The following is a 13,048-nucleotide window of genomic DNA, read 5'->3' on the forward strand; positions in this document are numbered from 1 at the left end:
TATAGAGAGCTCAATCTTGGGTTTTAAGTACCGAGGTCCACCTCCCCTCACTTCTACTCCCTTCCAGAAGGCTGAGGTGGAAGAAGAGGTGTATTGGCCAAGCCTGAGCCAGCAGGCTTCAGGACACCTTAGGCAGCCCGGAGTGTGATGTGTGTGTGTGTGTGTGTGTGTGTGTGTGTGTGTGTGAAAGAGAATGAGAGAGAGAAATCTAGAGATGGGGAGAGAGAGAGAGAGAAGGATGATGAACCCCGGCCTTCTGGACCCTGGTGGGAAGGCCCAGGAGCCGGGAACCGCCCCCGCTGCCCCTCCCCCTTTCTCCCCTCCCCCTGTGCTGTGACTCTCCATTCACAAACCCAGCCCCGCCCGCCCGCTCCCCGCCGCGGTGGCTTCCCGTGTACTGCTAGCGCGGGGCTGTGCTGGCGTGGACGCGGGTGTTCTTAAAGGGACAGGTGCCTCCTTTCCTTGAACTCATTCCTGACGGGCGGGGCTGGTGGTGGGCGAAGGGCCGGTAAAATCAAAAGTCAACTCGTTCAGCCCTTAACCTAAGGAGTTAGGAGAGTCGAGAGGCGGAGCAGACCACCATGCATCCCTCACAGTCTAGGCCCAAGGGGAGGGGGAGGTGAACATCCAAACCCCCTACTGGCCCCTCTCCCCTCCTCTGAACTGCCTAACACTTGAGAGGGGATAGCCCTGGAGGAGGGGGTCAATGGGGGTTCCTGGCTGACTCCTCCAAGCTCACTCTCCTCTGCCCCCTAGCCCCATCTCTTCTCTGAAATCTCACCCTTAACTCTGATGCAAACTGGAGTCTTGGCTACAGGGGTGGTGTGAAGCGGAGGCAATAAGAGGGGTGAGAAAGAATTGTATTGGATGACTTTGTGGAACTTATAGGGAAGGAGTCAGCAGAGTAGAGGGGGCTCGCTGGGAGGAGTAAGAAAGGGGATGAGGTGGGAAGTAGAGCCCTGAGGTGTAACACGAACAGCTGATGCTGGGAAAGGCTGTGTGTTGGGGGGGGGGGGAGTGGGGGGTGACAGGGAGAAGCAGGGAGAGAAAGAATTGCTGAATGGAGTGGGGGTGATGCCCAGAGTGGGACGTCTTTAAGGCTGAGGGGGAAGGGGGAAAGATCAGGGCTTTCCTTGGATCTGAGTTCATCCTCAGAGTTGAGGAAATACCTGCCCCTGACCCAGGGACCCACCCATGTTTGCCCACACCGGCACACACTGGGGCCAGTACATCCATGCTCAGGCTTGCCTGCCTTGTGTGAACAGAAGTGCTTAGGATTCACCAAGTCTCTATGAAGACCATGTGCCTGTGACTGTGCATTCATGGACACATGTGCAGATTTGCATGCCTATTGACACACACATACATATACACTGGACACAGTCTGTGCCACGGACATGGTCCCCATGATACAGGCATGTGTATCTGTACACACACACACACACACAGATATATCCACACATGTTTGATGCATGTTTATAGTATCCATGTCACCTAAATATCAACACATGCCCTAACACTCAGTCCTGTACCTATGTATACCTGTTAGGGCCCAAATCACAAAAGACACACATGTACACAAGAGTACATGCCAAGGCCATATATGTACACACATGATAACCCTTCCCTGGACTTTCAAAGCTGTCACTTTGAGCAGGTGGCTGATGCTGCACGCACACACACACTAGTATATGTAGCTTCAGAGGAGTCTGCACGTGTATGCAAGTAAACAAAAATACACATGCTATACAATTGCATAGTGCATACACACACACACACAACAGGTGTTTGTATTTAAGATATCACTCAAAAGCCTGCACATACCTAAGCTCACACCAGCATGTCCCACATACAGCCACACCCCACTCCACAGCACATATGTGCAGGCCCTCACCTGCACTCAGATGGTGCACATGTGTAATTATCCCACCACACATGTACACACACACACTCATGTACACTCACTTGCCTGCCCTGGTAATGAGCAAATACACATTCAAGCACACACAATGCAATTCTTGTGTGCATATCCTGAACTTACATATGGGAGACTACCCTGTATAGACCTGGCCTCTGTCCCCTCTCATTTCATTATGTAGAGCCCCATTGCCCCTCCCCAACCTTAATTCACTTTCTAAGTCTTGGCAGAGTCCCGAGGCTGCTAATAGCAAGTGCCACTTAACTCCTTTGTGAATTTATTCATATATTTACTCAGCAAGCATTGAGTACCCACTATATGCCAGGCACTGGTCCTGGCTCTTAGAACCTGGCCTTACTCCTGGCCTCATGCTGGTGGAGTCAGATTGGGAGGGATGGGGAGCTAAGGAGAAGGGTTTCCATGGCCCTTTTCCTCTGGCAAGCCTACCCCATTCCTATCATCACCATCTGCCTGTGTCTCAGAAGATGAGGGGAAACTGAGAAGAGAGATCTTGCTCTAGGTGGAGGGCATATGCAAAAACATGATGGTAGTACTTTGGTTCCAGACCTCCCTATATGCCTTGTGGCATTTTGTTAGGCCACTCAGTGTTTAAAAGGCTTCATAAATATTTGATGACTGAATGTTGCATATAAATTAACAATGCATTTGAAGGTGAGTTTGCCTCACAACTGATGATATCTACAACAAGTTCCACCTATCCAGCATTCCACAGGCATAGTTTTTAGGACTTTTATGCCCATTCCCCACTTTAATCCTCAGAGCAACCCATATTACAGATGAGGAAAACTGAGGCTCATGGAAGTTCAACAACTTGCCTGGTGCCACAGAGTCAGAGGTGTAGCTGCCTGACTCCACAGTCTACTAGGAGTGAAGGGTGAAGGTCAAGGCTACCCTCAGCCTTCAGGACCTGGAGACACCTAAGTCCTTGCCATGGGGTGAGAATCTGTCTCAGGTTCATCCTTTTCCTTCATCCACTCAGTAAACAGACACATCATGATTTCCCCATTCATCATGGCTGTTCCCCTGCCTCTCTCCCAGGAAGCCTTCACAAATCTCTCTGCCTCTTGCTGCCCTGTTTCTGATACCATCCAGCCAGGGGGTGGGGGAACTGCATCTGGGTATTTGCTTCTACCACCCTCTTAGGCTGCCTCTGGGTTTGGCTCTGATTCATCTTCAGGGCTGCAGTCTCATCCATCTACCTATCTTGCACCTCACTTTCCTCCTGCATACAATGGGTTTCCTCTGTGAATTTATTTTATTTTTAGATTTATCAACTTACCTGTGAGGTGCCGACCAGGACATCCTGAGTCCAGAAGGCCTGGGTTTGAATCCCCAAATCCACCACTTCCTGGAAAGTCCCATAACTTTTTCATTCCTCAGTGTGTCTATCTGTAGAATGGGCACACTAATAGCGTACACTGCCTAGATTTACTGGAACTCTCCAGTCAGATGAGGCATGGAGAGATACCGGCATGATGCATGGCTTCTGGAAAGTTTCAATAAGTGTGAGCCAAAGGCAGGAAAAATCAATGACGGTGTTTTTATTAATGGGGACTAAAAGCTCCGTGAGTGTAGGACATTTCCTGAGAGCTCACTGCGTTCTCAGGCCTGAGGATGGCTCAGTGATACACAGAGGGGGCAAAAGAAGTACCAATTCTTGGAAGTACTTGGGTAGGGATGAAAAGTTCAGCACCACGGACAGTTCAGAGAGGAGCCATAGATTTCAGCACCGTGGACAGCACGGTTCCGCGTCACTGGACCCGCTCTCAGTGCTGGACTACTGGAGGAGGCAATGACGTCATTCTTTCAATGACCAGTATTTAATAAGCACCTACTATATGCCAGACATAGTTCTAAGTGGTGCTTGGTAAGCAACACTGACTATCTGTCAAGGTTCTTGGTGTGTTTTTTTCACCTATGGCTTCAATTGGGTTCTGGCTTATTTCTGTCCATGGATGATGAGAGTCCTCATTTATTCTCTCCCAGATGCCAAGTCAGAGGGACCAATGTCCTCATCACAAAGCCCATGTCTGCTACAAACATTGCATATTAAATACCAGACTTCCTAGAATCTAGTTTTGAATTCTGTATGCTTCCCTTCTACCATGTGTAGTGTCTTCTGACACCCAATAAGCACCTCCTGTGGGTGGGCTTTTGGAAAGTGAAAGTCGCTCAGTTGTGTCTGACTCTTTGCGACCCCATGGACTATACAGTCCATGGAACTCCTCTGGCCAGAATACTGGAGTGGGTAGCCTTTCCCTTCCTTAGGGGATCATTCCAACCTAGGGGATCGAACCAGGGTCTCCTGCATTGCAGGTGGATTCTTTACCAACTAAGCTATCAGGGAAGAACCTCCTGTGGGTGGGCTTTTAGCCGCTTCCATTGATGGCTGGAACTCTCTATTCCTCCACTCCCACTACCAGGCCTGGCAGGTTAATGGACCCCAAGGACTGGAGTCTATCTCAATTAGAATCCAGAGTCATCTAGGCCAGTGCGTTCTCAGGCCTGAGGATGGCTCAGTGATACACAGAACCTGTGCATCTGACTACCCACCCCTCCATTCCCCTCCCCTTTCCTGTGTCCCCTCCCCCATTGTGAGCCGCCTCCAGCTCTCTGAGTCCCCATCCCTTAGTCCCGTACCTTCCTCCTCCTTACCTCATACCCTATTCCCCCGCATCCAGGGTACACTTAAAATTCAACCAAATAATAAAGATACTAGTGATGGTAATAATAATAGGAACAACAGTATAATAATGGTAATGCTAATAATGAAGAAGAAAGGGGAGAAGACAGAAGAGAAAGGAAGAAGAAACTGAGACCAAGCAGGGCCATTTTCTAGATACAGAAACTGAGGCCCAGAGCCTGGCAGTGCCAATGCCTTGCTCCCACCGCCACCGGCTCTGCCCCCGGCAACAACTGCCTGTGCAACGACATTAATCAGCCAGCGCCGATGGGCGCTGGGGGGTGGGGTGGGCAGGGACCGAGGAGTCCGCAGGCTGCTGACCTGGACGTGACGCGGTATCTCCAGCCCGCCTGTCGGTGGGCACCTCCCCCACTCAGCACTCCCCGCGGTCGCGTAGCTCACGCCCTCGGCGCCCACGTTATAAATAGCCCGGTGCTTGTGACCAGGAGCTCGCGAAGGAGGGGCGGCGCTTCCGCCCTGGTGACCCCGATACCGTGGGCAGGAGGAAGGCGGCGGGGTGGAGATGTGATGACAATGACTCGGTTCGCTGGCTGACGGGGAAGAGAGATGGGGAGAGAGCCGTGACTCTTTCTCGGAGCCCCTGCCTCCAAGCCCTCTCTTCCTACAGAGCCCCTCCCCCAGGCTACCAGCCCCTCCATTCCCCTCCCCCTTCCTGTGTCCCCTCCCCCATCGTGAGCCGCCTCCAGCTCTCTGAGCCCCCATCCCTTAGTCCCCTACCTTCCTCCTCCTTACCTCATACCCTATTCCCCCGCCATGAGCTTCCTACTTTGAACCCCCTTCTCTGATTCTCCATTCTTCTCTGAACTCCATCTCCCACCCTGAGTCTGACCCTCCTCCCTCTGAGTCCCCATGATGAACCAACACTGATGTCCTCACCCTGGATTTTCTGAAGGGGCCTGGGGCCCTGCTGTTAGAGCTAGAGCTCTCTGACAATCTCCCACTGCCAGTGGACCCCAGCTGAGCCCTTTACCCTCTGGCCTAGAAAGGATTAGGGAGAAGGGAAGGGAGAGCGACTGAGGGACTAGGAACAAGAGAGACAGAGACAGAGAGAGAAAGGGAAGAAGACAGACAGAAAGATGACAGGAGTGGAGAGACACAGAATTGGAAGGAGGGAGCAGGGAGAGACCTTCTTCCTGGAGGAGAGGATGTAGGACAGACCTTGGACAACTTGCTTCCCCTCTGAGACCTGCCCCTCCTAGAACTGCAGGGACCCAGGTTGGGTCAGACACCAGTGAGCTCCTCTGATCTCCCAGGGCCAGGCACCTACCCCACTCTGGTACCTGCTCCCAACTTTTCTTTCCCAACCCTGCCTCTCCTCTCTGCAGCATCTCCCCTGCCTGCCCTCCCTAGTGCAAATCTGTGTGTCTCTTTCTGTCTCTCTGTGTCTCTGTCTGTCTGATTCTCATGTCTTATCGCCCCTCACTTCTTCTCGCTCATTTTCCTTTCTCTCCTGTTGATGCCCCTGTGTGTGCCTTTCTGAGCCTCTGTGTCTCTCCCATCCTTCTCCCTCCCCATCCTCCCCGTGCACCCTCCTCCCCCATTACAGAGTCATTAGGTTTGCCAGCTGAAGCTCCCCCAGGAGGGAGGCCTGGAGCTCCTACTGGGCACAGTCCTAAGTGCCCCTAAGCCTCACTCAGTCCCAGGGGTGAGGGGCTAGGTGGGTGGGCTCTCTGTAGTCCGGGTGGGGCTGAGGGTATGAGAGGGGGCATGTGGGACAGGGGGAGGGACCTTGTGGGAGAGAGAACTTTGCATGTGCAGTTATGTGCCTCAAGTGGGAAGATTTTGGATGCGGAAGAAAGAGACAGAGAGGGAGAGACGGAGATGGAAGCCCATAGAGGGGGTTTCACTTGCCCAGAGTCACACAGCACCATAGTCTGAATCCAGCTCCACCTGACTCCATGCTGAACCAGGGCTCAACTTTCCTAATGCCCAGTCAAGGGCTCTATCTGCCTTCTACTTTCCAAAACCAAATCCAGGTATAGTGGGCATTTGCATTTAAAATCTGGGTCTTAGGGTGATGGTGGTGTTGGTATAGGAAGGCGCTCATTCCCTCTTCTGCTCTGCAACTCTGGGGAGCTCACTCAGTGCTTCTGGGCACCAGTTCCCACCCCCACAGTCGATCTGCAATGGGAACAAGTAGTATTTACTGACTAGTGTTTAGAGCCACCCTACTTCCCCAGCCCTTGATGGGAATTCTCTTTTCACTGGCTCCATTCAGGTACTTCTTTGAGAAAGAAATTCAAGTGGTGAGGACAGAGAAATGAAATCCCTATGGGAGATTGAATCCCAGATGGGAGGCCATTGTACTTGCAAGGAAAAAGGCTGAACTTGACTCTCAAAAAAAAAAAAAAAGGAGAAAGAATAGAAATGCAATTCTGATTGTAGGAATTTATCCTTTAACTTACTTGCACACACTCTTCAAGACATGCAGAGGGTATGAAATGTTACCATTTGTGTAGGAAATAGCACACACATGCACACAACTGCTGATGCATGGACTATCTGTCTCCAGTCCCACGAGGAACAGCTAATGTTGATTGCATCCTGGAGGGATAGTGAGAACTGGGGTAGAAAGAGCCTCATTTTCATCGTATAATCTTTGGGTTGCTTTGGATTTTGTAAAATATGCATGATTGCTTGCTCAAACAAAAATAGTCTCTTGAAAAGTTTAAAGGGAAAAGGAAATACAGAAACCAGGAGTGAGGCCTCAGTTTGGCAGCAGCTTTTGGGTGGGAGTAGAGAGTAATGGTAGAGAAACACATTGAGGGCAGATATAGAATCTGGGAGATATTGAAAGTGAAAGTTTAATACCCTGTAAGAAAGTCCAGTAATGAATGAAATTGCTTTGAATCACTTGGGGCTGTGGGCTTATGTAAAATATGAAGAGACTGGACCACCTGGGACCCTGAGGTATGTCTGGCTTGCGCCTTTCACAGTCAAGTAGGGCTGGACAAACTAACAACCTACCTGGCCAGGACTGGGATGTCTCTATGTATACTGCAGCTTCAGCTCTCTGGGTTGATTTTTCTCACCTCTCCCAATCCCTTTTGAATACTGGACTTTAAACCCTGGGAGCATTTGATAGGACACACTGAGCTGGACAGTTAGGGGAGAAGTCTCACTAATCTAACTGGGGGATGGGAATCATTGGAGATTGATTCTCCTTCCTCCTCTACCTCCTTCTCCCCGACTCCCTGGCTCCTTCTAAAGAAATCCTGGAGGGCTTCCTGTAGGAGGTCTCTTCTTTTGAATCTTTGTTCAATTGTGAGTAAAGTCACCACTGGAGGGAGGGAGGGAGCTTTGGGGAAATTTGATGGGGAGGAGGGTGGGGCAGAGAATATTCCCAAGGTCCAAACTTCCTTCCGTCACAGGTCTGCCTGTGCTCATCTGTCTGATGACTTCTCTCTCTCCCACTCATCCCTGCCTCCCTCCTCTCCTTATTTCTCTCCCTCTCGTTGTCTCTGCCTCTGTCTTTATTATTCTCTTTTTTTAATCTGGTCTCTTTATCTGCCTCTTTTGCTCTGTTTTTTGCCTCTCTTCTCTCTCTCTTTCTGCGTCTCTCTCTCTATCTCTCTCACTATGTCTCTATTTTCCTGTGTCTCTCTGTCTCTCTCCTCCCCACCACTCTCCCCGTCTCCCTTCCCTATTTCTGTCTCTCTCCACAGTCAAAAAAGCGAAGTTTGATGGTGCCCAAGGTAAGTACCCTCTATTCCTGTCCTGTCCTGTGTTGCCTGTCTGTCTCTTAGAGAGATGAGGGAGGGTGTCTGAGCCAGTGATGGGGAACTTGGGCTGCACGTCTGCGAGCATCACAGAGAGCATCGGAATTGGTTCGGGGTCCCCCAGCAGTCTTCCCGACCATCCCCTGAAAACCCTAATGGGAATAGGGCTCACCCTGAGCCAGTGGTGCTTCCCAGGATCCTAAGAGATAGGGCAGGGACTCTTAGATTAGGCTACGGGGAACAAAACTGGGGCTCAGAGAGGTAAAGGAAATTTCTTATGTCCGTGGATATTGGACGTCATCATTTCTAAGCATAAGGATTAGGCATCCCCAAATTCCCAGTCTCCCTGCATCAAGGCCCCACCCTGGTGTGCTCTGAGGCACTGGGGTGGGATTCTGGGGGCTGACCTGGGGGTGGGAGGCACAGAATCACCCCAGTGTATTGGACCTGGGGTGGCCCCCAGAACTCACAGACCCTTGGGGATCATAGTGGGGTCACTGAGAGCTTGGGAAGGGACACAGGGGGGTGCCTGAGCCCCTGCACTGACATCTGCCTTCACTGCCACAGAGAAATTCAACACCTACGTGACCCTGAAGGTGCAGAATGTCAAAAGCACGACTATCGCTGTCCGAGGCAGCCAGCCCAGCTGGGAGCAGGATTTCATGTTGTGAGTCTGCAGTGACTGGAACCTGCATGGCCTCACCCCCTGGCACAGTCAGGCCTGTCACTGGTCCCACAAGGCACAGCTGGACACTCGGGTGTCGTCTGGGACTCCCCTCCCTCCTCCTTCAGCCCCTTGTCCAGTCATCAGCTTTGCCTCTGAAGCGCTTCTCGAATCCAGTCACTTGCTTTTGTCTCCGAGGCCAGCAGCCAAGTCCCCGCTGCCCGCCAGCCTCCACCCTGGCCTCCTGCTGCCATCCGCCTCCCGCAATCTGTTCTCCTCCAGGCAGCCAGGGGGATATTTTTAAAACTGCAAATCATATCCTGCCACTCTCCAAACTTGCCCCTGGCTTGTGGCTCATCAACCTCGAAACAAAGCCCATATCCCTCCCTGTAGCCCCCCGAGACCTGGTCCTTGTGACCTCACACCAGTATGTGCTCCATTTCTCCTGGCTCACCTGCCCCAGATACACTCACCTCTGCATGGTTCTGCCAACATGTCCAGCTTGTTCCTGCCCGCAGGACCTTTGCTCTTGTCCTCTCCCCATCCCAGCTGGCTCCTTCTGGTCCTTTGGGTCTGAACTGTGTCACCTCCTCAGGGCAGTCCCCTCTGATCACCACCCTCAAACTGTAATTGAAGAGTAGTGTCATGCCTCACCATCAATTGTAATTTTATCCATTTGTGTGACATTTGATACATTTCTGGCCCCTTCCCCTGGACTATGACCTCCAAGAGGGTAACGCCCTATTGGTCTCTGTCCCTGTGACCTCCATGCCAAGCACAGAGGCTGACACATAATAGATGCTCAATAAATATTTGTCTAAGAACTGAATGAATTCATGATCTGGACCCTCTTCTCAACCTGGAGCCACTTACGACCTCCTATTAAGTGAAGTGAAGTCACTCAGTCATGTCCGACTCTTTGTGACCCCATGGACTGTAGCCTACCACGCTCCTCCATCCATGGGATTTTCCAGGCAAGAGTACTCAAGTGGGTTGCCATTTCCTTCTCCAGACCATCTTCCTGACCCAGGGATCGAACCTGGGTCTCCCACATTGTAGGCAGATGCTTTACCATCTGAGCCATCAGGGAAGTCTCTAGGAAGACCTCCTATTACATCCTTCCTACTCTGATGATGGCCAACATCTGCCGTGACCTCTTCCAAGGTGTTGATTAAATCAGTTTTGCCTTACAGCCCTGGGAGAGAGTGTGCTAACACAATCCTCATGTTACAGATGAGGGAACAGAGGACCGGAGGGGCAAAGCCACCTGCTCAGTGTCATATAGCCTCTAGCTGGCAGAGCTGGAATGGGGACCCAGGCAGCCCTCAACCCCTGAGCAGAGGCTGGCTGGAGACTGTGGGAGGCCATGGGAGAATCCAGAGTTGGGATTCTGGAGCAAGGGGGCACTTAGAGAAGGGGAGGAAGGTGCTAGTCCTACAATTTAGGGGAAAGGTGAAGGGAGAGGGAAACAATAGTCCTCAACTTCCCCTAAAGCCAGTTACTGAATGACCAGGTATATTCAAGGAGAACATTCCTTAAGATGAATCTTTGGTAAATTGGTAGATTCAGTGAATTGGACATTCATGAAGATTTTCCCCCCAAATCTCTACATTTCCTGCAGGGAAAGTGCTTAGAGGTGGGATCATTCATATGCTTAAGGGTGTCCCCGTATGATTGGAGAGGGATGACACTGGGAAGGATGAATTGCCCTTATCATGGGAGTAATAGGGAGCCATGGAGGGTGTTGGAGCCTCTTCCTCACTTAACCAGCATTCTCAGGGTCTGAGGGCTAGAGGAAGGGCCAGGTGAATTGAAGGTACATGTAATACTTGTCCCCACTCCTTCTTTCCCAACTTGGAATCCTGATTCTGCTGTGACACCCTAAGCATGTAACTTAGCCCTCTGGCCTCAGTTTCCCTCTGTAGAACAAGAACTACTGTGTCACCTTCCTGGCTGGCACTCATTCAGACCTGGGTTTGCATTCCAGTTGGTCGTGTGTCCAAAGGCTATTGAACTGACTTTTCTGTCCTCTCTCAACAGTGAGATTAATCGCCTGGATTTGGGGCTGACAGTGGAGGTGTGGAACAAGGGTCTCATCTGGGACACGATGGTGGGCACTGTGTGGATCCCCCTGCGGACCATCCGCCAGTCCAATGAAGTGAGTGGTTGGACAGGAGTGCCTGGGAGGGGCCTAGAGGCCAGTGGTCTAAACGAGACAGGCCTCTCTCTCCATCTCCTGACAATGTTCACATAGGCGTTCAGGGTGGCTGTGGCAGCTCCAGTCACCAGGCTGTAAAGTCCTTCCGTCTTGTCATTCTGCCTTTCTCCCCATGTGGCTTCCATCTCATGGCCCAAGATGGCTGGCCAAGGATTACCATTGCATCTGCATTCCAGTCAGGGGAGGGAAAGGTGACAAGGGAGGGGGTTTGCACTCCTAATCAAGGGCCCAAACTGGAAACTGCTCAAGGCACTTCACTCACATGTTATTGTCCAGAACTGGCATGTGGCCCCACCTACCTACAAGGGAATCTGGAGAATACAGTCTTTAGCTGCACAGCCCCACTAGAAATGTATCCCTACGGAAGAGAGGAGAAGGGATATTGTGAGCAACTAGCACTTTGTGCCCAGGTGGGCATCCGGGAGGGAGGTTGCAGCCGTCCCAGAGAAGTACTAGAAAATAACCTTGGCCTCCTTCTCTAGCCGCCTGGCCTTAAATCTCACCCCCTCCACTTGACCCCTAGAATCCTATCCTGCCCTCCCTGCCTATCACCCTGGGAGGCCTTCCAGATGGCATCCACCAACTTTGCCAGCCTTATTTCCCCCACACCGCAACCTACACTCCTCACGGGTCCCACAGATGGCTTTTGAGCTTTCTTTCAGATACGCTGTTCTCTGGGTTTCAAGTGTCCTCCTTTCCATCACCCTTAAGCCCAGCTCCAATGTCCTCTCCTCCAGGAAGCCCCGCCTGAATCCCTCAGCTCCCCTCCCTGCTTCTGGCCTTCCCGTGGCTTTGTGGTGCTGGGAGTGTCTGTGTCAGACTCTGTGACTGTGGGCTTCTCAGGGATTGCCCAGTATGGCCCAGGCTTAGAGCAGGCACCAAGGAGGGTTTATTGTTTAATGAGTGAATGGAAAGGGAAGAAAGGGGTGCAATAGTCCAGGCAAGCAATTCCAAAAGGAAGCCTTGTGGCTGAACCACAATGTCCTCAGTGACCCCTCCCCCCAAGCATGAGGAGGGCCTTGTCATCTGGGACAACTGCGACCTATGGCCGGGGACCCTGGACTGCTCCCCTGACCCCTGCCAGCCTCTCCCTGGGGCTACAGAGCATCAGTCTCCTTTGAGAGATGAAAACTGAGGTTCAGAGTGGACCCCACTGCTCAAGAGCTCATTTCCCTGAATCAAGGGGGACTGGTTCATTCACTCGGGGGGTTTCCTCCCAGGATGGTGGTAAGATCAGGTCTTCTATCTGAAGCTGACCCCTCAGGAAGGATGAGCGCTGTGCGAGGCTGGGACCACCCCTACCTGACCCTGCTGGTCCCTCTCTCTGGGTTCCCCAGACTCACCATGATGCGTTGAATTTGTGACCCTTCTTCTTGGTTTCCTTATCTGAAGTGAGGATGTGGCCCTGTTCTTGGCCTAAGGGTGAGATGAAGGGAGAGAGGCATGGCACGTGAGGGCAGAGGCCTGCTGGCCCATGCACAGCAGGTGTGTGACTCACTTGGCCTCACGCGGGACCCCACCCCCTGTCACCCCACCACCCCGCAGGAGGGTCCTGGAGAGTGGCTGACCCTGGACTCTCAGGTCATCATGGCAGACAGCGAGATCTGCGGTACTAAGGACCCCACCTTCCACCGCATCCTCCTCGACACCCGCTTTGAGCTGCCCTTAGGTGAGTGTGGTTGGGGAGGCGTCGGGAGGAACACTTGCTCAGCCCCAGGAGAATGACCAGGCCTGGGTGGATCCAGATAACCCTTCATGTCTATAGCCATACCTTCCTGAACGTGCCTGATCTCATCAGATGACC

The 13,048-nt window shown here is 52.0% G+C and overlaps 1 protein-coding gene across 5 annotated transcripts in view; it reads left to right on the plus strand.

Moving 5' to 3' along the window:
* UNC13A (unc-13 homolog A) overlaps positions 1–13,048 on the plus strand; it is a 69,496-nt gene that overhangs the window by 1,189 nt on the left and 55,259 nt on the right. For all 5 annotated transcript variants that reach the window (XM_024994792.2, XM_024994798.2, XM_024994796.2 and 2 more), the window contains exons 2-5: positions 8,309–8,338; positions 8,930–9,029; positions 11,067–11,184; positions 12,790–12,913. In XM_024994792.2, coding sequence (XP_024850560.1) covers positions 8,309–8,338; positions 8,930–9,029; positions 11,067–11,184; positions 12,790–12,913 — 372 coding nt within the window. The remainder of the gene's footprint in view (positions 1–8,308; positions 8,339–8,929; positions 9,030–11,066; positions 11,185–12,789; positions 12,914–13,048) is intronic.

This window comes from Bos taurus, chromosome 7 (assembly GCF_002263795.3).
Source record: "Bos taurus isolate L1 Dominette 01449 registration number 42190680 breed Hereford chromosome 7, ARS-UCD2.0, whole genome shotgun sequence".
NCBI lineage: Eukaryota > Metazoa > Chordata > Mammalia > Artiodactyla > Bovidae > Bos > Bos taurus.